General features: G+C 31.7%; 1 protein-coding gene across 2 annotated transcripts in view; it reads left to right on the top strand.

Annotated features, from left to right (window-relative positions):
* LOC140060228 (B-cell lymphoma/leukemia 11A-like) overlaps positions 1-25,041 on the top strand; it is a 71,945-nt gene extending 46,904 nt beyond the window's left edge. Inside the window, exons 1-3 of one of the 2 annotated variants that reach the window (XM_072106351.1) lie at positions 12,302-12,452; positions 14,698-15,039; positions 16,871-25,041. In XM_072106351.1, coding sequence (XP_071962452.1) covers positions 12,404-12,452; positions 14,698-15,039; positions 16,871-18,942 — 2,463 coding nt within the window. In that variant the 5' untranslated portion in view covers positions 12,302-12,403 and the 3' untranslated portion in view covers positions 18,943-25,041. Of the gene's footprint in view, positions 1-12,301; positions 12,453-14,697; positions 15,040-16,870 lie in introns of those variants that run through there. The other variant, XM_072106350.1, reaches the window with a different exon arrangement.
* The last annotated feature ends 365 nt before the right edge of the window (positions 25,042-25,406 follow it).

Below are 25,406 nucleotides of genomic sequence, written 5' to 3'. Positions count from 1 at the left end.
GAATTAAAATTAAAGTTTTGAAATTTGTGATTTGAAAGTTGATACTGTCATATCATAAAGATTATTTGTTATTTTGTTAGGTAGAAAGTTCCATAATTATACAATTACCTTTTTCAAATAACATTTTAAACGAATCTTCTGGTGATAACAATTTTTTGTGTAAATGTATGTTAGTGGTAATGGTATACCAGTATAAATTAGATTTCATCTTTAATTTATATAATGTATTTAATTATGCACCATAGTATCACTATCATGTAGTAATTACTTTATCAATTTATACTATAATAATGCATTTTAATCCTTTTAACATTTGGATAGTTGTTACATTATTCATTATTGTATTGTTACATAAACATTTTTTTCCAGTAAACCATTTGTTTCCAAGAAGGAATACAACTTATTATTGAGAATGTCTTTAAGTTTCGATTGTTATGTTATGTTACAATGTATTCCGGGAATGGTTGTCTCCTTAGTCCATTTCATTTTATCCTTAATTTACAGTACATCTAGATATATCTTTTTATTGTACAAGTTTGATAATTCCGGTATACAAATATCTGTTTTAAAATGACTTAGAATTACCTCAAACCCAATGTTTCTTTAGTGTCATTAAACTTCTTATTTCTTACATTTTTCTGATTTTTCAAGCATACATTATTATGATAATAGATAATAATTATTCTATCCCCTATCTCCCTATGATCCTAGATGGATAATATCAAATTATTCTGCCAAGCTTGGGCGGCATATCAAAAGCTTCTGAATTGATTTTTTTTTTGTCTGATTTTATCAATAGATATGCTCTAATAGCACAACATCTAGGGAGAATTTTAATTCTCCCTAGATGTTGAGAGTGAGTCTTAAAAAACTCAATGGGAACAAAGTCAATACTACTGTAGTATCTCAATATGAATATTTTGTATATTCAATCATTAATATTTCTTATTTATATTTCGTTTTAAAATTTCAATTTTTCTAAAATATTTAATAAATATATATATTTTAAAATTCAAGTTAACTTTATTATGTTTTCACAAACAGTTATAAAAACAAAATTGGTTGCTTGTTATAAACCAGAATATCAATAAAACATTACAAAAGTTGGAGGCATATATATAAATAGAAATATAAAAAATCAAGTAAAAAACATTCATATTTCAGTTATTTTGAATAAATTTATTAAATTATTTTATCATAATTTGTAATATCTGTACTAGTGGGTATAAGCAATTATTAAAACTGTTTTTAAAAATTCACTACTTTGATTGTTCACATACACTGCAATTCTGCATTTCTTCAATCAAATATTGTTCTCTTTATCTCATTGGAATCTGGTTTTCAAGTTTCTTTTTTTTTTAATATCATATTTTCCGATAGTCCATTTAATTTGTTGATACAGTAAATGGGTTTTACTCATTCTAGAATGAGTTCCCATTCCCTCTGACCGTTTGTACATCCATCAAAAATCGTTCTCCGTGTCTCGCAAATACAGTACATTTTGCCTAAAAGCATATCAGCATCATCCATACTATCATGAACACGCTAATCTTCAGGTTAAAATGGTCAAAGCAAAGTAAATGTAACCTAATTTTAATATTTTTTTTAAATACTGACATGATTTGAAAGTGTTCTGTTTTTCTTTGACCAGACACACATAAAACCTACACCAATTACAGTATCTAGTTGGTATTTTAGAGGGTCACCCAGTTGATCATCATACATCATCTCTAGTTTTATTCTCTGTCAATCTTTCTCTTTTCATGGCTTTAATGTCACATTTTTCTGATAGGTGATTAGTTTTAGGGAAAAAAATATGTAGATGAATGGTTTGAAAGATAAACTTGTTGACCTTCTAAGTTGTTCTCATAGTTTTTGCTTTTTCTTCTAGTTTCAGTGAAAACGGGCAATGCTAGACTTATTTAAAAAGATTTAAGTTTATTTTGACATAACAACATTACAAAATATGACATATGAAAAAAGGTTTAAATTGATTAACTCTAAAATATCTAAATAAAGTGAAGATGTTAATTAGAAATTTAAAATGATTTGTGAAACTTTGAGACCTTGGGTTTGCCTATACATTGATATTCATGCTTTGACAATACAGCAATTTGTTATAAATTGTGTGGAGTAGGATGATTTTAATTGATATTGCATTTAAATTACTTTTCATGGAATTAAAAATTTACATAATTTGATTATAAAAACTATATTTTGAATATAATAAAAAGATTACCAAATTATTCTGATGAAGTATCATGAAGTTGATTTATTTATTCATTCATTTTTTAAGGGTAATTTAATTAAGTCTGGGGTATGCAATAAATCCCATTGGTCTAAAAACAAAATTCTGTTCTTGGAAACCTTTTTTCCATTTTTGTAATAATAATAGTTTATATATAAGTCATAATTAATGTAATATTAATTTGGTAATAACATTGTTGTTGTGTAAATGCCTGAGTTTTGCCAGGATATCTGGAAGTAGGCACAAGTTAAAATATTCCCACAATATTTATTAGTGATTTTCAAAAAAAGTAGTAAGTGATAGCAAAATAATGTTTTGATCCATACTTTTCATAAAAAAATTTGCTATGACTTTCAATTAGGAAATTTAAATTATTCAAGTACATGAATGGAGTTACTGATGGGGGAAATGTGGGCAAAGCGTATTTGATACTTCATGTAGCCATTGGGAATAAAAAGCATTATAATGGGTTATTTGTGACGATCGCCGATAGATTAGTTCCCTGCGGCCATCTGGCCGCATTTCTAAAAATATACTCTGAATTAGCTCATTAGGTTAACATACAAAGAGAAACCATGAGGTTTGAGAAATGAATTCGCGGATGGTAAAGTAAAATATTACAATCAAAGACAAAGGGGAAAAGCCGTAGAGTAAAGCGGTCATAATTTAGGCCAACAATTATAAAAGCCGACCAGGGCAGGATTAACTTTGAGTGACCTTGTAAAAGTACAATGTCTGGCTATTGTTTATTATTCCAGGCTCAATTTCAAGGTACTTATTAATCCAATATTATCTCTGTAAAATCAATATATAGCATTGATGATTTTTTATGCTTATTTTTCTTTTGTAATTCTGTCTTTTATGTTGAAGTGCTTTCTTTGAATTACCTCTTGAGTGATTATGTTTCATATTCATAAGAAATGTTGTTTACAAACATCTTTTTATTACTCATAATTCAAATATGTAATTAATCTGTGGTATGATAATCTTAAGACCACACACATTTGTATTCTGGCACTCTGTACTCCATCTAAACAGCCTTGTAATAAGATCAGCTGGACACACAGACAAACTGACAATTTTATTTGAAAACTCCATTCAATTTGCTGGTTTGTTCTTATTCTATTTTCATTCTGGACCAATCCTGTGTCTTAGTGATCCACATTGATTGCCAATATCTTACAACCAGTTCTCTTGGACATACAGACAAACTACACCTTTTATTCTGACATGCCATCCATCTAGGCAATGAAAAGTATCATTAACAATAGAATGTCAAGTTGATTAATTGAAAGGTACTCCTAATGGGAGGTGGAGTAAGATCAACTCTATTGTAATTCTCGCCTACTACCCATCCAACCAATATTGCATTTTGTAGATTTTAAAAACACTCTATTTCATCAGTTTCTGTCACCCTAGGATATGCAAACCCCTGTCGCTTAAATACATCTCATAATACCCTGATTTTCAAATATTTTTCATCAACAAAGTGGTAGGTATAGTGTGTACCTGTCAAGGCAACATTTCTATGGTCAGGTTGGTTGTGATAAGTCTTTGTTAAATGTTATTACTTTTGACGATGCTTTTTCTCGTAAAAGCAAATGGTCATAGGATCGAGGAATAAAACTGCTGAAGCAAATAATGAAGTTTATAAGTATTTACGTTGAAAGCTTGCAAAATAACTGCTTGAATAGGATGTTGATATGAGACAACTGAGGGCTGTTCACTGCATTAACTGTGTTCCCTTGTTTCGGTCAAAACAGTAATGACCGTCATTTTGCTATAAGAAACTGTAAAATCTCACTATTTAAATTGCTTCTTTGCAATGTTCATATTTTAAAACAACCTTGACATTATTTTATAAATTCTTTCCTTTATAATTACAAAGTTATCAAAAACAACAAAAAATAATTTTAATAAGGAATTATTTTAAATATAATTTATTCAAAATGATGATAAAGTTACTCTTTGTTTTGAATTGTTACATTAGGTACGTAGTTTAATAATGAAAGCAATTTCCCAGACCTTGAGAAAGAACAAACCTGCTTCATAATTAAATTATAATGTAATATTATATTTGATTAAAATACTTTTGTTTCTGTTTGCTAATAGTAATAGATTAACCATGTATAACAAATAATTTAAAGTTAAGATTCACCCAGTATATTCAAAATACCAATCTATATGCAAAACAAAGGAGGGGGAAAATTACTATTCAAATTTATAGTGATCGGCGTTGCACGTTACGGTATCTCCTGTGTATTTACCACTGTATGCGTTTCCAAAGTTCACCCAGGGGATGTAATATTTCATCATCACAATTTAACAGTATCAACAAACATTGATAAATATACATAGATATTTTCTAAACTAATTTTATTTGCATTTTGGTGGTGCTACGAAAACGATAAAAGTAAATTAATGGTAAATTCAATATCGTGTTATAGCACCCTCATGAGAAGATCACTCGTTGAGAATCTGCACTTGTGCTTTGTAAAGAAATTAGATATTCAAACTAAAGAAATTGTTTAAGTAATAAAGAGCTAAAAACTAAACTACCAGTTGAATAATCATGATCATTCATTCCTTGCTATTTTTTGGGGTATTACAGTACCTGTAATATCTCGTATTAAATTTCTGATAAATGTTTCGGAAAAAGTTTAAACAAACAACATAATATAGGCACGGGTTCAAGGCACTCTTTGACCATTTTTCTAGTGGTAGTACAATTCTCACACCAGCGCACATCTGGCTTGTGTGCACCTAAAGGAAACCAGTTCATCTTTCAGGAAAGAGCAGCCCTGTCGTTTATCACTGCGTTGTGGGCTAACAACCCTACCAAGTGTCTTATGGAAACTACAAGAGTGGGCTATGGGATAAAAAGAAATTATTGAAATTTTAATACAGTACACACTGCTGGTCAACAATGTTAAAATTATTATTATGGAACACATTTCTTAGTTGATATTTTATGTAAGTAAAGTATCATCCGCATCTCCACCCCCTCTAGTGGCCCGTATTGTAAGCAATGCTGGTCATCGTTCACATCTCCACCCCTCTAGTGGCAATGCTGGTCAAATAAATCTGCAACTCCGATGACTAATTTGATTTCAATGTTACCCTTGAATATACTCATTTAATAATTTCGCATTCTATAATTGGGTCCTTATTGATGTAATCTACAAGAAAGCTATATGCAAATACTTGATTGAGAACTTCCTTTTTAAAGAAATCCCCACTTTACAACCTATTCACATTGTCAGTAGCAGTTTCTAAAATACATTTTAAAATAGACTAATGCTTTGTAACGGACATGTAAGGTCAGAGAATTTTATATTTAAATATCATTAAATATTAAATTAAAGGATTTAGTAAAAAGCACTTGTTAGAGATAAGGTGTTGACAGATGAAGTTATTTAAAATAGATACAGCTGTGTCCACACATGTTTTAAAAGCAAGTATGCTGCAATGTATTGGAGATAAGTCCAGTTTATAGCACAAAATTATGTTGAATTCTTTTCAGGTAGCAAGTGGGGTTTCAAGGTTTTCAACAAACCGTGTCTTTTCCAGAGGTACCCTTTTCACTAGCAGAAATATACAGTAATGGTAAATTGGCCTTTTGGAAAAACGAACCCACTGTAACAATCCTGTCAAGGGCTTGCATAATTTCTAATACAAATTTTAATAATTGTGTACTGTATTCTTTTTAAATTAATTTATGTGATTTCCATTTTGTTTGTTCAGATGGAATAAACAAGGTATATGCAATTTATTAGAACATGCAAAATAAACTTCTAATCACATCTGACATTATTTGAACAAAGCAGAAAACCTACTACTATAGGCAGCTTATGTTGTATCATCAAAGTAGAATATTCATTACAAACATTATGGGCAGATAGTTCAGATGTGAATAAAAATGTAATCATATAGGGTAATGAAAGCAGCCTGTTGGACACGCTGCCTCTGATCTAATACGAGCTGCACTCTAGGCGTCAAAGAATACGATTCACCGTGATCTATTTATGCGTATGTCACGCTCTCACTTTGTCTCGCTCTATAAAACATTCTTGATAATGTTGCTTTGATATGCTTTTAAAAAGGTAGAAAATTTGAAAATCGTTCAGGCGTTACTCCAGATCAATTTCAAATTATTAAGAGTATGATATATTTCTACAACATAAGTTTAAAGCCGAAGGGACGTACATAATCTTGATTCTAAAAGATGAGAGGACAGTTTGACCTCTTACTGTTTAGTTAATTATACTGCATATTCCTTTAAAAATAATTATCAAGAATATTGTAAACCTATAATCATTGTGATTTTAAATTACCTAGGCATATTACCTTTTTTTAATTACTTTTACATTAAAATGTTATATGAAAGATTCAATCTGGTTTTATTCATTATATATTTATTTTATTTTTAAAACTAAGAAAGAACCATAGAAACACAAGACTCATAAACAGTTATTTGTGATGAAATCGAGGAAAACTTAAATTTAAAATGTTGTATTGGAGATGATACTGAACTAAATTATTTTGAAATAAACTTAAGTTACTAATACTGTATGACCCATTGAACACTAAAGAACATTAAAGATGTATTGTCCCCCTGAAAAAATATTTTTGATTTTTGTTGTTGAATATGCCATTTTAATGTCACATACTAGTTATTGACTTCGACCAAAAATTAGATCGAAAAAAAATTGGAATGGAATTTAAAGCAACAAATTTTCAAATTGGCTGCCAGGCAAAGGGTTTTGGTTGAATTTAACCATTTATTATGTTATTTTATAAGTGAAAACATGATTTTTTGGGGGTTTTTTTTCTACAGAAGTGATTAACTTCAAATACAAACTACAAATAACCTGTTCAAAGTCTGATTTAATTATCTTAATTGTTCATGTTTTTTGTGGACAATATATCTTTAAATCTACTGTACCAAAGGGAACACATAGAATATTTTTATTTTATTGAGTAGTACTAGAAACAGTATACCCTCACATCTGTAGACAGTAAAATATGTTGTGCCATGAGTATGTCTATTGCACTTTATCTACGATTTCTTTAATAATCAATTATGGATAATTGATTTTTACTACATTTAACATCCGTCTTTGAAGTCTTCAATTATGCTAGATGTTTGGCGTTAAAACTCACTCATATAAACTTAATATTTTACAATTTAGCATTTTAGAACCCAATAAAAGTTTAATGAAACTTTGAAATCTTTTATAGATTAATTAGGCGTTGATAGCATTTGTATGTCTCCTCTGTCATCTATTGAACTTTATTCCACTTATTAGTACTAGATTATGACTCTTCTTTCTCCTTGTGTGTGTATCTTTGTTGTCCACTTTGCTTACATTTTTTTTATTGTGAAAGAATTAATAAATTGAATTGCATTACCAATTATTTAGAAATTTTACCAAAGTAGATAAAATGTTTAAAACAAACTCATGTTGTTCAACCGAGAAATCTTCTGAAATCTGCACTTCAACAGCTCTGCCTAATTCCTTGGTGGGGTTCCTATAGTGTTTCCTATCACTTTCAATTCTATAGTTTTTCTACACATTTTTATTTAAATTCGTTAGTGTTTTCTATCTACACAAATGCTGTTAGTTATCCAAGAGTTGGTATTGTCTAGGTACAGAGTTGGTACTTATCTAGGTACAGAGTTGGTACTTATCTAGACACAGAGTTTAGTTGGCACTTATCTAGACACAGAGTTTAGTTGGTATCTCTAGACATAGATTTTAGTTGGTACTTATCTACACAGATTTTAGTTGGCACTGATATAAAGCATTGGAGCTCATCCACACAATAAAGAAATAACTAATTAATAATAGAATACATTTTTTCATTAAATTTTATTATTAATATATTTTTTTTTTTAAATAGTGTAGTTTGATTTATTGCAGATTGATAATAAATATGACATTTACTGTGACCTAATATACATTTATTAAATAATAAAGCATTTTATTATGAGACATTTTGTTATGATATTTGGCATTAACTACTTTGTCTTGGAGTCTTTCACTTTATTGCACCATGGAGAAATAATGCCAAGGTTTGGTGATCACTTAAAACTTAATAAAAAAAAAAGTAATATGTGTATTAAATGTTATAATTACCCAGTGTTCCGCTACAGGTTTAAATGGGTTGGTACTGTACAACCTACACAAGGGTTTTGGCTTAAGATCTTTAACCCACCCAATTTAAACAACCAGTAGATAGTATCTAATCTTAACTTATCCACACACAGTTGGTACTTATCCACACACAGTTTGTACTTATATAGTTGATACTTACTGTATGCGCACAGTTAGTTTTTACTTTATTATCCACACACAGTTTGTACTTTTGATCCACACATACAGTAATACTTATTTACAGAGTTGTTGGTACAGTACTTATCCACACGCAGTTGGTACTTATTCATACACAGTAGATACTATATTTAATCCATACATTGGTAACTGAAAAGGAAAAACTTTATACAACTGTCTTCCAATGTAAACGATGAATGCCCTGTTTACCATTCAGAAAGTGACTCCTTTTCATTACTTCCCAGTAGGGCATTATGTACTGTACAGTAAGTACAATATTGTCAGAAATAAAACATCACTGTTCCTTTATAACTAAGTTCTTACATTGGAACTCAATTACTATGATGTTAACTTTCTGTTGTTGGCATAGTTTGTCAATTTAAGCATTTCTTGACTAATCTACTTAAATGTTTATACAATGAAGTGAAACACTTCCTAAATAAAAGGCATCCTAATAATCTACTTGTAATTTCTGTATTCCAATTCATCTCTGAGAAAATGAATAGTTTAAACAAGTTAAAGATGTATTGTCCCCCTGAAAAAAAATGTTTTAATTTCTTTTGTTGGATATGCCATTTTAATAGTTATTCACTTTGACCAAAAATTGGATGGGGAAAAAATAATTTACCTGAAAAAAACTGTAATTTAAAGCAAAAAACAGTCAAATTGGCTGCCAACCAATGATTTTTTAACCGTTTATTTTGTCATATTATAAGTGAAAACATCATTTTTTTGTCAGGTTTTTTTTTTCTACGGAAGTGATTAACTTTGTTAAAACTACAAAATGGCATATTAAAAATTTGATTTTATTAATCTTCATTTTTCAAGTTTCTGGTCGGACAATGCATCTTTAAGATTACTAATGTAGTAATAATTAAAAGAAAAAAAAGTTTAGAAACCTTTTGTAGAAAATATTTAGAACAAGTAATAAATTGTGAGTGGACAATTAGACCAATTGCAGATGGTGAAACAAGTTCATTGTCACATGAAACATTTCCCCATGTGACTATTTAATTGATTGAAAATGTTTCTAGCATTCTGAAGGACGTTTGATTATTATTTGGTTACCCAGTTTATTGTGAGTTATGGCGCCGTAAATGTCCTGTTCCAGTGGCCTAACTATCACATTGAAGTGAGATATTTCCATTAAAAAATGCTTTTTACCAAAAAAATGTCCTTTAATTATTAGTGAAAGTGTTTTCCTTAGCCTAAGTGGTATACAGTAGGTGTTTAATACAGCCTATGACTCTTGGACAACTTGTAGGCTAAAATTATGACTCTTGGACAACTTGTAGGCTAAAATTACACAAGATATTATTACGATTATGTAAACTATGGTAATTATAATAAAACAATATTTACTGAAATGATAAACAATTATATATTTAAATATATTAAAGGGTGCTTATTAATGTCATTTTTGCTGGCATTGGTATACAAAGTTATAATTATACTGAAAATATAATGATTTATATCATTAAAACAACTTTTGAAGAAAACTATTAATATCTCTGGATCAGTATTAGAGACCAAATATTTTGTTGATTTTTTCTCTGTAATGTCAAAAAAACATTTGCCTACGTTATGTGTTCTTTTGTTCTTGAACCCAACCATTTGTCTCACTTCTCTCTGACATATCTTATAAAATATATGCTAGTACAGTAACTAAATATTATATAACAAATATACTTTGTTAAATAGTCAAATGAAATGTATAGTACAGGTTTATTAAATAGATAGGCATAAACAGTGATTGTGACTCATTCACAATAACATTAAAAATGTACTATAATAGATTGGTTGTACAGAATTTATTATTCTTTTTAAGTACAGTATGTTACCAAATGTTTGAAAATGTGCACATTCCTCACTGTTACATCTCAATGTGAGCAATGAAATGTATATAGACATTCCATAATGTCTGTTTTTGGTGTTGCTATCGATGTTGATAGAATCTATACCGTGAAAGTCGTGGCCTACTTGTCAGCCTTATAAAATTATAAACCGGACAGGTACGTCTGGGTTAACACAGCATGTAGCACTATGTAATACATTATGTATCTAGGCCAGCTAACATGCATTAATGGATACCACAGTGACATGCATGTCATAAAATGCTCCCCCTGCTGTACATTTTGGCCTCACTCGAATCTCCGCGGATGTTCTTATTATTATCGGTATCAGATGGACAGATTCGATTACCGACGCTTTGACGTGTTGTCTCAGTCCGTACTTGACCTTTGCCTGTTTACCGTCTTTGCCATCAGCCAATTCTCCCGAACCAATTTATCGCATAAAGGCTGAAGTAGGGTTTTTTCAATTTCACCTTTCGGTGTGGTATCGCATATTATAATACTCAATAATTAAACGGTCAGACTCTCATTGGCCATACATGTTTTATTACCGCAGGTATTTTAAAAAAATAAACAAAAAATATAAAATATTTAATTTTTACTCTACAGGTAACAATTAATTTACTATGATATTTGGCAGTTAGTTGTTATTCTTGTGAAAATATTGTTATATTGTACTTGGAGCTATAGACGTCCAACTGAGTGTTAACTCGCCGTTCTCTACCTTTCCCTAATTATGCTTTTTCTCGCTATGAAATTTCTCCCCCTCGGGTCACACCCATTTTTATTTTGTTAAATATCATGCACAAGAAACAGATTATCCAACCACATTTTGTTTTAATAATGAAACATACAAGGAATGAAAGTATATAAATAATATTAAAATGATTTACAAATTAGACATACTGTGTAATACTGGTATGTTATACTAAACTATTGTAATATACTTAGTACATTTTTTCCATCAAAGATTATTTTAAGAAGAGCCAATTTGATTGAAAAAAAGAAACTGGAAACCCATATTCATTTTTCACTTAAAGATGTATTGTCCCCTTAGAAACAAACAATTGTTGAATAGGCAATTTTAATGTTAAATATTCAATTTTACTAAAAAATGGATATTAAAAATAATTATTTAACAGATAAATAAGAGAGAAAAAATAGCCAACCTGGAAATTCATTCATTCATTTCCCTTTTTTCTTCTTTTTTTTTTGGGATAGTACATTCATATACATTCATATGTGCTTTTGGTTACAAATATTGTTTTTTTGTGTTTTTTTAATATTTAAAGCAAGATCATTAATATTTTTAATTTTTTTTTTTTTACCAGAATTGATAACTTTATGGAAATAGCCTATTTAAAGTTTGGTTTTATTTATTTGTATGTTTTTGGGAGACAAAAAGCTCGCATCTTTAAAAAAAAGTATTTATTCAGTAAATTAAAAAAAAATAGTTTCCTTTATTCTTAAGCATTATATATAGTATCTTGATTCATTTAGCATTTAGACACCAGTCAGTAATAATGTATGCCTGCCATATTAATGTAGTACTGTAGAAGCAATGTTCTTAAAATGTTCACCAATATAACACACTACTTAGATACACATTTTTGATTAGAAGACGCTTACTTATAAAAACATAGACATACAATGATAATGATATGTGCTATATTTTGGCAAGTAATATATTTAAGTTACCTAAAACATCACAAACAATACATTAACCAATAATACTACTTACAGTAGGTACACATAATACTAGTGTAGATACACTAGAAATCTATTAGTGAGAATGTATTGCTTTATTTAGCTGCTCGCCATGGTTTGTATGTATATTTAAATTTATGTACAGCAGCCAATAGTGAATGCAAGTTGAATTTTAATGGCCTGTTTTTGGAGCTAGGTGCAGGTGGTACAGATAAGTTCATTCTCATTTTCAAAGCTGTGTATTCTTTTAACCTTTCAACATGGTTTTTCTATTGCAATATAGACAGGTGGAGAAATATCTATTAACAGGTAGGAAAAGAGTAACATTTAATGATTAATTCTTTAAAACAAATTAAGTCCATAGGAGTATGTAGGAGACATTGGTGTATTGATTTAGGTAATTTTTATTTCTTAGGTATTTCTAGTCTTGTATAATTTAATAATAGGCTCTAATACCATTCACTTAAAAAATCTAAATTGTTTAATGTTAGGATAAATAAAACTATGTTCAAATGTTATCTGGATTTTCTAATAAAATATAATTGTATATGTAGGCTTTAAATTTGTTATGGTTTAATCATAAATTTCTCTCTCGATTAAACAAAATAAAACTATGGTGGTGTTGGGTGAACCACTAATTAATTTGAAAATAGAATGGAGCCCATGTTCACAAAATATCATAGATGAAAATGAACTATGGTGTTTTGGGTGAACCTCTAATTAATTTGATCCTAGAATGGAGCCCATGTTCACAAAATATCATAGATGAAAATGAACTATGGTGTTTTGGGTGAACCTCTAATTAATTTGATCCTAGAATGGAGCCCATGTTCACAAAATATCATAGATGAAAATGAACTATGGTGTTTTGGGCGAACCTCTAATTAAAGCTCACAGTATATAAAAAAAAAAAATGGGGTGATGTTTAATTGATTGAAGGTGTTGAATGAGTTTAGAACATAGAACATGTTCACAGAATATGAGGACTGTCCGGTGGCAATACAGGAAACGGGATGGTATTACAGGGTAATGCTTTAAATTCACGATAAACACATACAGATAGGTCAAGGCCTTAATCACAGACCTTATTTACATTTCCGTATTTGAGGTCTTTTAAAAATTGGTATACAACGTTGAAACATTATGTATGGCCATTGTCCGTGGACGATGTTAATCGGAGCATAAACCTACCTTTTAGTCGCATCGGTTTCTTTTCAATAGACGCTATTGATCTTGCCTTGTTCGAAGGTTAATCTTGTTCATGATGTCTAGCAAAAATAATATTTTCCCCTAGAACTTAACTGGACTTAATATAATTATAACATGCGTATACAGTATATTTTTTTGTAATGGAATTAAATCTGTTTACTTTCAATTGGTACCACCCTGGTTTCAAATATTTTTCTAACAATTGCTTAGTGAACCTTATCAATTTTATAATTCTTTTTAATATGGAACTTATTAAATATTGAATTTTTAACAATTTTGAATGTCATATCAGCGCCATCTTATTTGGGTGTGGCTCTTGGGTGTGTCATACTTTTTCTGCTAAAATGACCAAGATTTATTTACAACTTAAAGTCCGTCACCACATGTACCACAAACTTTACACATTTTAAAGATTTTATATTCAAATTTCAAAAGGTTGTAGGCGTAGGATTTTTAAAATAGGATTTACAGTCGGATTAAATAAGATTTATAGAGATTTTTTTTCAAACTTTAATCCACTATGTTATATACATATTTATCCACGTATTAATATATTAATGAGATACATTATTCCATTATTATATAACTGATCCAGCTGCTCATATTTGTTCATAATTATACAGTACTATTGTACATGGATTAATTTAATTCATATATGTACTACTGTATACCGGCACCTATGGCATTTAATAGAATTATGTATGATTTTTGTTGTTGAATATTTAGGTTAAATATGTACTTATTTTTCATAAAGTAAATATGATACATTTAAGTTCTACTACAAATACAAAATGTGACTTATTGATTTCAATAACAGATCATGATAACATTTAATTTAAAAAAAAAAGTTTTGATCGATCATTAATTTTTAAGAAAGTTGATATTGGTAAAGACTTGTACCGGATCTTTAAGATTTAGTACCTGAGTCTTAATTACTGTACTTACTGTAATACCCACTCTTAATAACTGCACTTAGTTCCTGATTTTAATAAGTTTAGTACTCTATAATAGGAGAAGGTGCAATAACTATGAATATATTTTGAAGTAAAAGGTAAGTTAAATCTTTGAATTGCTAAAAAGAAAGATGTTGCTGCAATGTTGGTTCCTAGAAAAGGCTGCCACCAATCATGTATGACTGGAGTATTCTGTGCTGACTGTTGGTCTTCCTTCAATTAATTTTTTTTACTTTTACTTTTAAACTTTGAATTCTTCTCAGATCCCAAAATCTTCTTTCTATTTTTGTTTTTGAAAATTGTAAATAAATAGTTTTGGATGGAGGAAAGAAACGCCATCCTATCACAGTTGTACTCATTTTTAAACTATTTTATTCGTCTTCCAATTACAGAAGAAAGTAACCATGCAGATGAACCGTTGGAAGGAGATGAAGCACCAAAAAGTGACCTAATAACATGTGGTATATGTCAACAAGACTTTGAACTCGGTGATATTGTTAAGTTCATTGATCATAAACGAAAATGTCCACAAAGAAACGTAATTGGAACCAACCATAAGGACACGCAAGATGATCCAGGCGGAAAATCAATGGTGCAAAGAGCGCAAAAAACGAAAATCATCACGAACATTAAGAGACAAGAACGCGGAAACTCGGCATGGGAATCACAGATTAATAATGCAACAACAGGAATTAAAAGCCATGAACAAGTACCTGCTGATGTTGATAAGAAAGGTATGGTGTTGTAGATAAATTGTATTTATTATGTTGCAAGATAGTAATGGTCAAACAAACCGTTCTTTTCACAAAAATATACAACAAGTTCGTTATGATATGAATGAAGAGGGCAGATCCAGGGGAGTGCTAGGGTCAGGTAAAATGAAATTATCTATTGTTTTATCATGGATCCGCCCTGGTGTTATTATATTTGAGGGCAGTGTACTGTTAAAGTTTTCGTGAAAAAGAAAACATTACTACTTAAGTCAAACGCCCTTCAACCAATCATGCTAACTACAAATTTTCTAAACAAATATTTTGGTTTTCAGAGGTTTTTCACCTCATTTTAATGATGTGTATTACGGAAGGACTTCTATGTAAAGTGCAAATGCCCTAAACAATTCTATATGTTTTCTTAATCATGACCTTCGACCTGAAGTAAATATAAATGCGACAATATTATGCGGTAGTCAAGTGGGAATTAACAATTCATGCCGTATAAAGAAATTATAATATATATAGTTAATGATCAATCTTTCAGTCACCTCGCTAGAGTAACAATGACACTCAAGTTTCTGGGATTTCTAATTTTCATCACCCTATTTAACAATGAAATAATCACCTGGAAATGTGCCGGGCAGGAATCTGTAGCTTAGGCATAAGTTTATGACATTGGTGAAATCAGCATGATACCATATCCACTACAAATGGATTTTATTGGATAACGTGAGAGCCCTTTGAAAATGTACCACCTAGCTAGCACATAGTTCATACTATGTCCCAGTTTTAGAATGTTTGGCGTATTAATGTTTTCCAAAGGTGTGCATTCGCACAAATTCATCTCTTTAAACACTCTATTACCGTTCTATTTCTACAAATTCATTCAGTTTCGTTTTTAAATCTTATATCTGGTTTTTGTCAAGAAAACGCAAAATTAGAAATCATATCAGAAATAGTAAATTTTTCTAATGATGTCTGGTTCCAATTATCCATAAAATATCCTTGTAAAGATTTATGTTACCAAATTTACTCGCTTGAACAAATGTCATTGGAATGGTTTCATTTTGGGTTATGACATTTCGTTTGTCACTAGATACTATGACTACTGTAGGAACTATCAAAATTCCACCTTATCAATTTTCCAACATGTGGTTACGCTCAACAATTAATGTAAACTTACATTCTTATTTTTAAATTTCTAATTTTCTTCTATTCTACAGTTCAAAGATAGTCACATTAAAAAAAAATTATTATAGAAATTTACTTTCAAACCTTAAAAATATTCAAATGTTTCATTATGTTTGGGAAAACTTACATGAGTCCATGGTTGATCTGATTTTTCCCCCAGATATGACATGCATCAAAAATAAATTCATCTCCCGTATTTCTGTCATCATAGTTCTTTTTGTCAAAGTTAGCCACTTGCTTTGCGCAAATAATTGGAACTTAAATCTCGAGAGGAAGCTCTCTGCTGACCCCTCGCAGGTGCAGAATTCAATTGACATGACATCGTAAATTTCCCAACGGTTGCCTTGACAGAACGCCTTTACATCTGCGGCGCCATCTAAATTTCTGAACACACATGCCAGTCATTTTAAACTCTAATTCGCAAAATGTGACAAAATGGGTTTTTTCCAATTGCAAGATCACATAAATTACCAATTATTTCCTCTACTCACTGAAGATTTATTTAAGAAATAACTTTTTAAACATTCATTATAAAAACGTTTTTGGTTTGTGAATATAAATTTGTCCTAAATTGTCAGGTTTTTTTTCCTGATCAAAGATCATAATATCGGTAGGAATTTATTAGACTCGTATTAGAAATAATATTGTGTTTGTTTTATAGATAATGATGAACCTGTAGTACATATCTGCTCAACCTGTAAACATGAGTTTAACAGTGCCTGGTGTCTTCTGAATCATGCCCAGAACCAACATGGTATGAGAATATACCAAGAACAAACATCATCAGAACCAATGGACAATGACAATAGCCAATCACCTCAATCGGTTCAATCTGTTGAAACTATACTTGCTGAGAACACCATACAGGCACCGTCTGTACCGATAGAATCTCCAACTCGTCCAACACCAATCAAGCCTTTCCCTGAGCCACCTCTCTATACAGCACCAATGATGAAGCCTCACGTTGGTAGCCCACCAAGACTTCATCATATTGATACAAGAAATCATTTAATGTACACACATCAAGCACTAATGGAGCGGTATCAAAGTAGAAGTGGTCCAGACTTAGATGGAAGACATAACCTATATGGTCCACCTACTCCAAAGGAATGGAGCTTACATTATGAAAGTCCAATAGCATCTGCATTTGAAGAAATAGGCCTTCCATACAAACAACAACAAAGCCAACCTGTTCTGGGCATAGACAACGGACCAGATTATTTCTCTCAAAAGCTAATAAATGTGGCTGCAACTAAACGGCCGACGACAACACCACCGGATACTCCAATCAAAAGACGGCCACCAATTCCTGTAATTCCATACATGTTGAAACCTCCATCTGCACCTTCTAAGGACAAAATCTGTGAGTTTTGCGGAAAGTGCTTCAAATTTCAAAGTAATTTAATAGTGCATCGTCGGTCACACACAGGTGAGAAACCTTTCAAATGTAAGTTATGTGACCATGCCTGCAGTCAAGCTAGCAAACTAAAACGTCATATGAATACTCACAAACTACGGTTACGACATCAATATGATGCTAATAGCCGTTTGGACAATGATATATCAAGTCCAACGGATGAGGAACTTTCCATTTCATCATCTCAGTCAGATCACAATACAGTGAACTTAGCGTTGAAATACATGACTGATAAAGTTTCACCAACAAATTCAGAAGAAGAAGAAGAGGAGTTGGAGGAAGAGGAGGAGTTGGAAGAAGAGGAAGAGGAAGAAGTGGCAGAACAGGAAGTAGAAGAAACTGATGTTAGAATGAATAAAGAAATAAAAAAAGAGGTAGATTTGGATGACAAAAGTGAGACAAAAACACAACCAAATTCAGGAAACGCAACACCAGTGCATTCAACTGTAAATAAACAATGCGAGAGTGTGTCGGTCCTCATTGATGTCATGGCTCAAACTGGTCTTAGTGATATACCGTCTTACAATGAAGCATTTGAACTAGCTATGAGAGAACGAACAATTTCAGAATTGTCAGACAAACTGCCAGAAAGACCAGCGAGCCAGCCAGAATGGCCAAAAGCGTGCACTCCAGCTGAAAGATCTCCACATGAAGCAGGAACGTCAAAGAGATTAAGCCCAAGTGAAAGACCATCTCCGGACCACCATATGTTTTCAAGAATTTCAAATTCGCCTAGGATAAAAGATGGACGAGGGAGTGTAGGAGAACCCCCTAGCTTAGTGGAATTTAAGAAAAATATAAAAACGGAACCACCTCATATGTGGCCAATGGATCAAGTTATTGCAAGTCATGCATCTCAGGTAGATATTGGAGCCACTAACGGTGGATTTCGGGGGTTGGCATACACACCTCGAGTACCTGCTGAAACCATAATGACGGGAAGTGGTGCTCGACACGTAATAAGTCTAGTACCACCAGCAAGACCCCGACCAGTTAGCGGAGAGCGAAGATCTGATAAATGCGAGTTTTGCGGTAAGATATTCAAGAATTGCAGCAATCTGACGGTCCATCGACGAAGTCATACCGGTGAGAAGCCTTACAAGTGTCAGCTGTGTAATTACGCATGCGCACAAAGTAGTAAATTGACACGACATATGAAGACACACGGGCAAGGCGCTAAAGAGGTTTTCAAATGTGAAGTCTGTTCAATGCCTTTCTCTGTATATAGCACGTTGGAGAAACACATGAAAAAATGGCACTGGGGTGCTATTAAAGGAACAATACCGCGGCCTGAACCAGTATTAGGTCACAACTGATGTTTAGTTAAGGAACTTTCAAATGACTACATTAATAGGAACATGTGGAAGGTTTAGGAAAAGCAGACATACAACTACTGGAAGGATGAGAAAACTGAATCAGATTAGAATGGGCTTCGAACCAGGATGTAATTATAAAGCAAGCATGCTTTATTATAAGAGGCTTGTGCACTCTAGAGTAATGTTCAAGAACTGCAGCTATTCTATTTTGTAGTTAATTCAGCAAGTGCAAACTTTAGTGCCAGACGCCATCACACCGTTTGCACAGTCTCCATCCTGTGCTAATTGTCTTTCTCAATTGATCTGAATATCTAGCTGAAAATAATTTTGCAGGCATACAATCAAATTCTCTTGCAATCCCTGGCTTCACGCCATTGAAGATTACAATCAATTGCCAGAAGACATAAAGATTTACTGTAGTGATCGAACACCATTACCAAAACTTGTACCACATGACGGTACACCACATGACTTGGGGTCACAATGATGATCCGATTGTAATTTGGAAGCTCTTTTTTTAAAACGTTGAGTTTCCTAGTTGATTGAACCTCTGGTGAGCTTAAAGTTTTAAAAAACAAAAGTGTACATTAAGATTCAGCATTAATATTATTCTGAAATACACACGGGGTTTGGTTTTGTGTTTTATCTGAAATTCTAATTGTTCATATTGGATATGTGCCAATCGTAATTATATTGTCATTTATATAAACAAATATTTTTAATAATAAATCGTCACCGTTTTTTGTGTAAGACAGTTTTACAGTTTAAGAAAGTAAGGCTCTTTAAAAGCAAAATTAGTTTAAAAAAACACAAAACCTTAATGCTTTTTAGAAATCTAGATTTAGTCTTTTTTAATTGTTGCTTTTTGGGTTTTTAACTATTTTTTTATTATTGTCATTAATATGATATGCAGGTTTAGTGCAAGTTTGTGAATTTTTAACGAAATATTATCAAAAACAAGATTTTAATTCCTCTATTTCGTAACATGTATTTTATATGCGTCTGTCACTTTTTTGTGCTCCTCGCCAAAGCACTTTTGAAAACTTTTTTGGAAGTTGTAAAAATGAGACATGGCGTTGTGCAATAAGCTTCGATTGAATGAAATTCAAATTATGTAAATGATCTTTCTGTTTCTATAAAGATACTTCATTGCAACTGAGATATATTAGTTAGAAGCGTTAGAGAGATTTCGGTTTGTGACGATCTAGAGAATAGTTACGTCATGTTTACTATGTGCATGTGGGGCATTGAGATATACTTCCTCCCAAGTCGTCGACAACGATTCTAAAACTTAGTTCTCAAGTCGACGTAACGCAATGGCGTCCGGGCAACGAGTTTGTTGACCAATCACAAGTGACAGTTATAATCCATCGCTTCTCGTGATTGGTTATTACTTACGCCCTTGCGTTTCGTCCAAATGTGACCCAACGACATGCGCATAGGTCGTAGATCGTCTCAAATCGGAGTTCTATATTGTGTAGGCCTACTTGGTTTTACAGGCACAACAATGCCCGTTTCCCTGACCCAAACGGTATACTCACTCAGCTCAGTCTTTTGTAAAACTTTTTTTGTGTGTGGTTTCACTCAGTAGCATAGCTGCTTATTTGTATCTGTACAAGATATAGGCCCTAATGACTAGATAGTTATATCCAATCTGTTGGTTACTACCCAGAAGTATAGACTCAATTGTTATTTTTCTTTAAATATCAAATGTGATAATTTAGCAAGAACTAATGCCATGGCCGAAGCAATACACTAGCAAAAATATTTCATTTCGCAAAACAAAAACAATAATCTATATATTGGTTGGATCATGAATTGATGTATTGTGTTTTTACATAAAATTAGATTTGTGTTTTTGGTGGACCAATTCTGTTTCGTTACATACAAGTTGTAGCATTTAGCACTGATGATGATAATAACAGTTTTTAAATATTATAGTTATTTTAAAATTATTTTTTCTTATCACTTTAAATCTATTGAATATAATTATTTTGTTCTACAAGACCTATTATTTATTCATTGAAATTATATATGTTATATATACCAGTATTATATAGAAATATGTATTTATATAGAATATTGATATAATATCATCCTGTGATCGCCAAACATATGGCGCCAGTTCAAAGCCGTCTTTATGTAAATTTATAAATTGTCATATTTTATCGCCTAGAATTAATTTACATTATTGTCGGTTGCCGCTTTGAATGACCTTTTTAGTTACCCCTTGCAATATGTTTGAAAGCGTTTGATGTTTTCTGTACATACTAATGCCGTCATTATAAAAGCATTCTATTTCCAGAGATCTTAACCAGAGGCTTGCTTAACCTAATTCAACGAGGTTTATTAATCAAATGCCGAATCCATCGGCTATTTTCCATGCAAAAATTAAAATATTATACTATGTAGTTTTTTCCTGGGTACCAGCAGGCCATCCACTATCATGTGAATGCCTAGCCCGTTGCGTGTTATAATTAAATTTTATAATGTTATTTGTTAGCCAATGCAAAGTATAAATGATTTACAATCGCTTTTGTACCCGCGAACCATCAGCTATAAAAAGAAAAAGCGTATTTAGATGACGGTTTATTTGCGCAGTATTCTTTTGTGCTTTTAATAAGTCTGTATGTAAAGTTATTGGTATTTCATTTCACAGCATAACTAAAAAGGTCTAGACTGTATTTGACCTTGTTGATCAATAGTAGTATTGTGAAATGATATTTTAGCCTGGGGCAAAGCATCTTTTGAACTCTGCTACCGCAAATTATTCGAAAAACGTCGGTTATGCAATTTCTTTAGCCTAAATATTCACTTCTTTGACCCAATTGCATGCCTACTGTTTTATCGTCTTCAACACTTTCACGAGCCTGTTTAAAATTACAAGACCTAAATTTCGAATTCGCAATCTGTCCAAGAAATGTAGTAAAATGTCATACAAAAAGCATTAAAGTGATCGTTGTTGTTGCAATGTTCTCGATAAATACATGTAGTTTAGTAGGCCTTATTATTTAACTTACTGCTTAGAAGGTTTCAACATCCATTTCCTCTTAACGAAATGCGTCAGTGCTGTATATAGCTGTGTTTTATAGTTGTAAAGTCGTATTCACTGTAAATGCAGCTAACAATAGCATAATATACCATTTTGTATAAAGTTGTCGAATACAACTTTCTACTTAAAAAGTACAATTGATTGTATTAACACTAGTTTTAAATTTTTTCCCAAAGCATAACGATTCAAAGTATAATCTAATCTCTTTTTTATCGTTTTCTTTTTATTGAGAATTGTAATCAATTATCCACTTCATTCAATATTTCAACTCGAGTTTTTTCTTCAAATTATTCACTTTTTTAATAGATTATTTGTTATCTAACAATTGCCACCTGTGGCTGTCTTGGGCACAAGACTTAAAGCTTAGGTCACACTAGAACGCAACACAAGACTTAAAGCTTAGTTCACACTAGAACGCATGACGTGATGGACCATCCGAATCGTTTGTGATTGGTCAACTCACTTGCGTTGCGCGTACGCCATTTCGTTGCGTCATAGTGTGAACCAATCTTTACAGAAATTGTTGAATTAATAATTTCTATTGAAATCTAGTATTTCTTATATAGGCCTATTTCATCATTGTTTATATATTAAGAGAGGATTTAATTCAAGCTATAATATGACTGTAGTAAGTCGTTTCGTTAATGAGCGAACCCATGTACCAAGGATTAGATCGGTAATCTACAGTATCCCGCTTTGCTCGCATTAATTCTTTGTGAAACCTCATTTTTCATGTAGGGTTTAAATACATCAATCGTATGTTGGTTATAATCGTTTTAAATTCCTTCAGCGAACAAATTAGGCTATACGTTGATTTACTCCTAAATACCGCCGCATATTAATCTGATCGACTTTGTTCGTGTGATTTTTATACGCTGAATACCGCTATTATGATATATTATTTTATAGGCAATGTAATGTCGTGGCGTATAGTGCAAGTATGATTATTACTAATGTAGAGCATAACGAAAAGGAGACAGATTGCGTTTATTGAACAATACACTAAATTTATGACGTACAACGGTTTCGAGTTAAATTCTAATTGGAACAAGAGAATCTATCAACCTATTTCTATCATAGCCCAAAGACTATATCGTACGTTTAAAACATTATTACGATCACTGCTGTTACTTTACTGTTAGTGCCATTAAATTCATGTTGCTGTGAATATGCACCTGAGTTCGTATAGACAGACTGGGTTAAATGCACTTAAGTTGATAGCAAATATCGTCAGTCTGTGAATCGCATTGGTCGCGCCTGTGTCGCCATTTTGTTTCATCTAAATTCTATTCGCCGAATAATACGCGTTACTATTTCATGTTTCATTTTGTATACATACATTTGGTATATTTGCATAACTTTATCATATTGCTCGTCAATTAGATGTTTCTTTAATGTAATTTCTATCTATTTATTATTTGATATAGGCCTAATTAAATAGGTCTTTACGGTACTGTTATCATCATCATCATCAATTGTTATTGCTACGTTAGGTGTGTGGTTATACGTATTTTGAACGTATTTTGAACGTTTTTCCCCCATTTTGCATATCTCAATAATATTCTTGAGTTTTATGTTCGGATGATATATGCTGTATAAATATTGAATAAAATATTTATTACGAGTATTGTAATTTAAGCCATGGTGTAATCACCGTGGTGCTGGTTAGTGTTACGATGGTCTTTAAAAAGAATAATATTTCTAAATTCGTATGTTTTTAATGTTAATTGATACAGTGGTTAGTTTGTACATTATTATAACTGAAATAACCAAGTTTCTACTATGTAACTTTGTCATTTGAACGAATTTTACGATAGTAAGTTTGGAAAGAATTTATATTGTAGATATTATGTAATAGAAACGACTTTTTATACTGTAGAGAGTCTTTTAAAAAGGCTTGGGAGTATTTGAATATTGGATTGTATTGTAAATTATCGATAAAAAAAACGAAAAAAAGCAACATGAATGTTATTCATGTTAATAATGTGCCCTGTTGTATATTTTTCCTCGGATCTTTCCTACCGGCTTGAAAAGCCTCCAAACTGCAGCTGATATATGTGACGATTTTAAGAACATGTAATTTAGGCCTAAGACCAACATGCAATGAAGAAAGCCTTGGTCTAAAGTTTAATTCTAGACCTTGTCTTACATGCGATGTAGGCTCACGCTGTTACTGGTCTAATACAATTACTATGTATAAATCTTAGTTCCCATTAGGACACTACGCCAGAACGTACGCGCAGCTTTGACCAATCACAAGCGACAATTTTGATGACCGTCGCTTGTGATTGGTTCAAATTACTTGCGTTGCGCGTACGTCTTTGCATCCTAATGAGAATCGAGCCAAATAAAAAGTCTTTAGACACGGTGCTTAAATGTCATCTTGGCGTTGGCCAAGATGGCATGAGCTATTAGGTCAACGACAGGTTCGTTGATTAAGGCCTAGACAAATACACAAATAGTACTATTTGTCCACTTCGATTTTCAGAAGGCACACTGGAGGAAATTATAAGCCGTTCTGAGTAAAGAAGGGGACACATTTAGATTAAGTGATATTGCATGTAGTGTAAATGTTTTTAAGGTTTCGTTAATTTTTTTCTTAATTTTTTTTTTTTTAACTGATACACAAATATGTAATGTTATTTTGCACTGAAATGTAAATAGAAAAGGTATCTTGTGTAGAGAAAATTCATGTAGAAAGTCGTGTTTGCCACGATAGACGCTTTAGTCCAGCAACATCGTGTTTCCACGATAGACTCTTGATCCAGCCACGTTGCAGCTGAGCTATTTCCAGTGTTTGTTTGCCAAAATGTGGCGCAGTCTGTATTTATTATATGTGTATATGGTCAAACCAGATTGGGAATTAGAGTACCCATTCCTTTGTTTATCTTTGTTTTTTTAGATTTTATTTTTCATTCTTTATGGATTTGGTCTCCTAGAGACCATGCTATTGTAGTATAGAGTATAAAGGTGTGATTCAAACAATATTATTGGAGCTTATTATACTAGTGGCAAGTACTATTAAAACTAATGGAAATTTTCGGTAACTTTTGTCATCTGTGTATGTTATTTTATAGTATTGAAGACTATTTTAAAAAATAAAAATCATCCAACGCCATTGCTTTTGGAAAGTTCTGGACTTTTAAACCAGCATTAGTATTAAACATTATGGTTATAATCTCAATACAGCAGTGCCAAGAATAATTTAATTAAAAAATAAAATTATATATTGTCTTTTTTATTAGTATCTTTCGCAATGAGTTCCAGGAAACCATAAGTGGGAATTTGAAATCAACTTAAAATAGAAACAAATTAAACAGTGGTGTTTATATAATTAACAATAGGGTTTATGTACAGACCTATAATTGAAAGGAACCTACGTTTTAATAGTAAATTCATCATCTGAGAAACA

Source organism: Antedon mediterranea, chromosome 10, assembly GCF_964355755.1.
Source record: "Antedon mediterranea chromosome 10, ecAntMedi1.1, whole genome shotgun sequence".
In the NCBI taxonomy this organism is placed as follows: domain Eukaryota; kingdom Metazoa; phylum Echinodermata; class Crinoidea; order Comatulida; family Antedonidae; genus Antedon; species Antedon mediterranea.
This window is presented reverse-complemented; position numbering and strand designations above follow the sequence as displayed.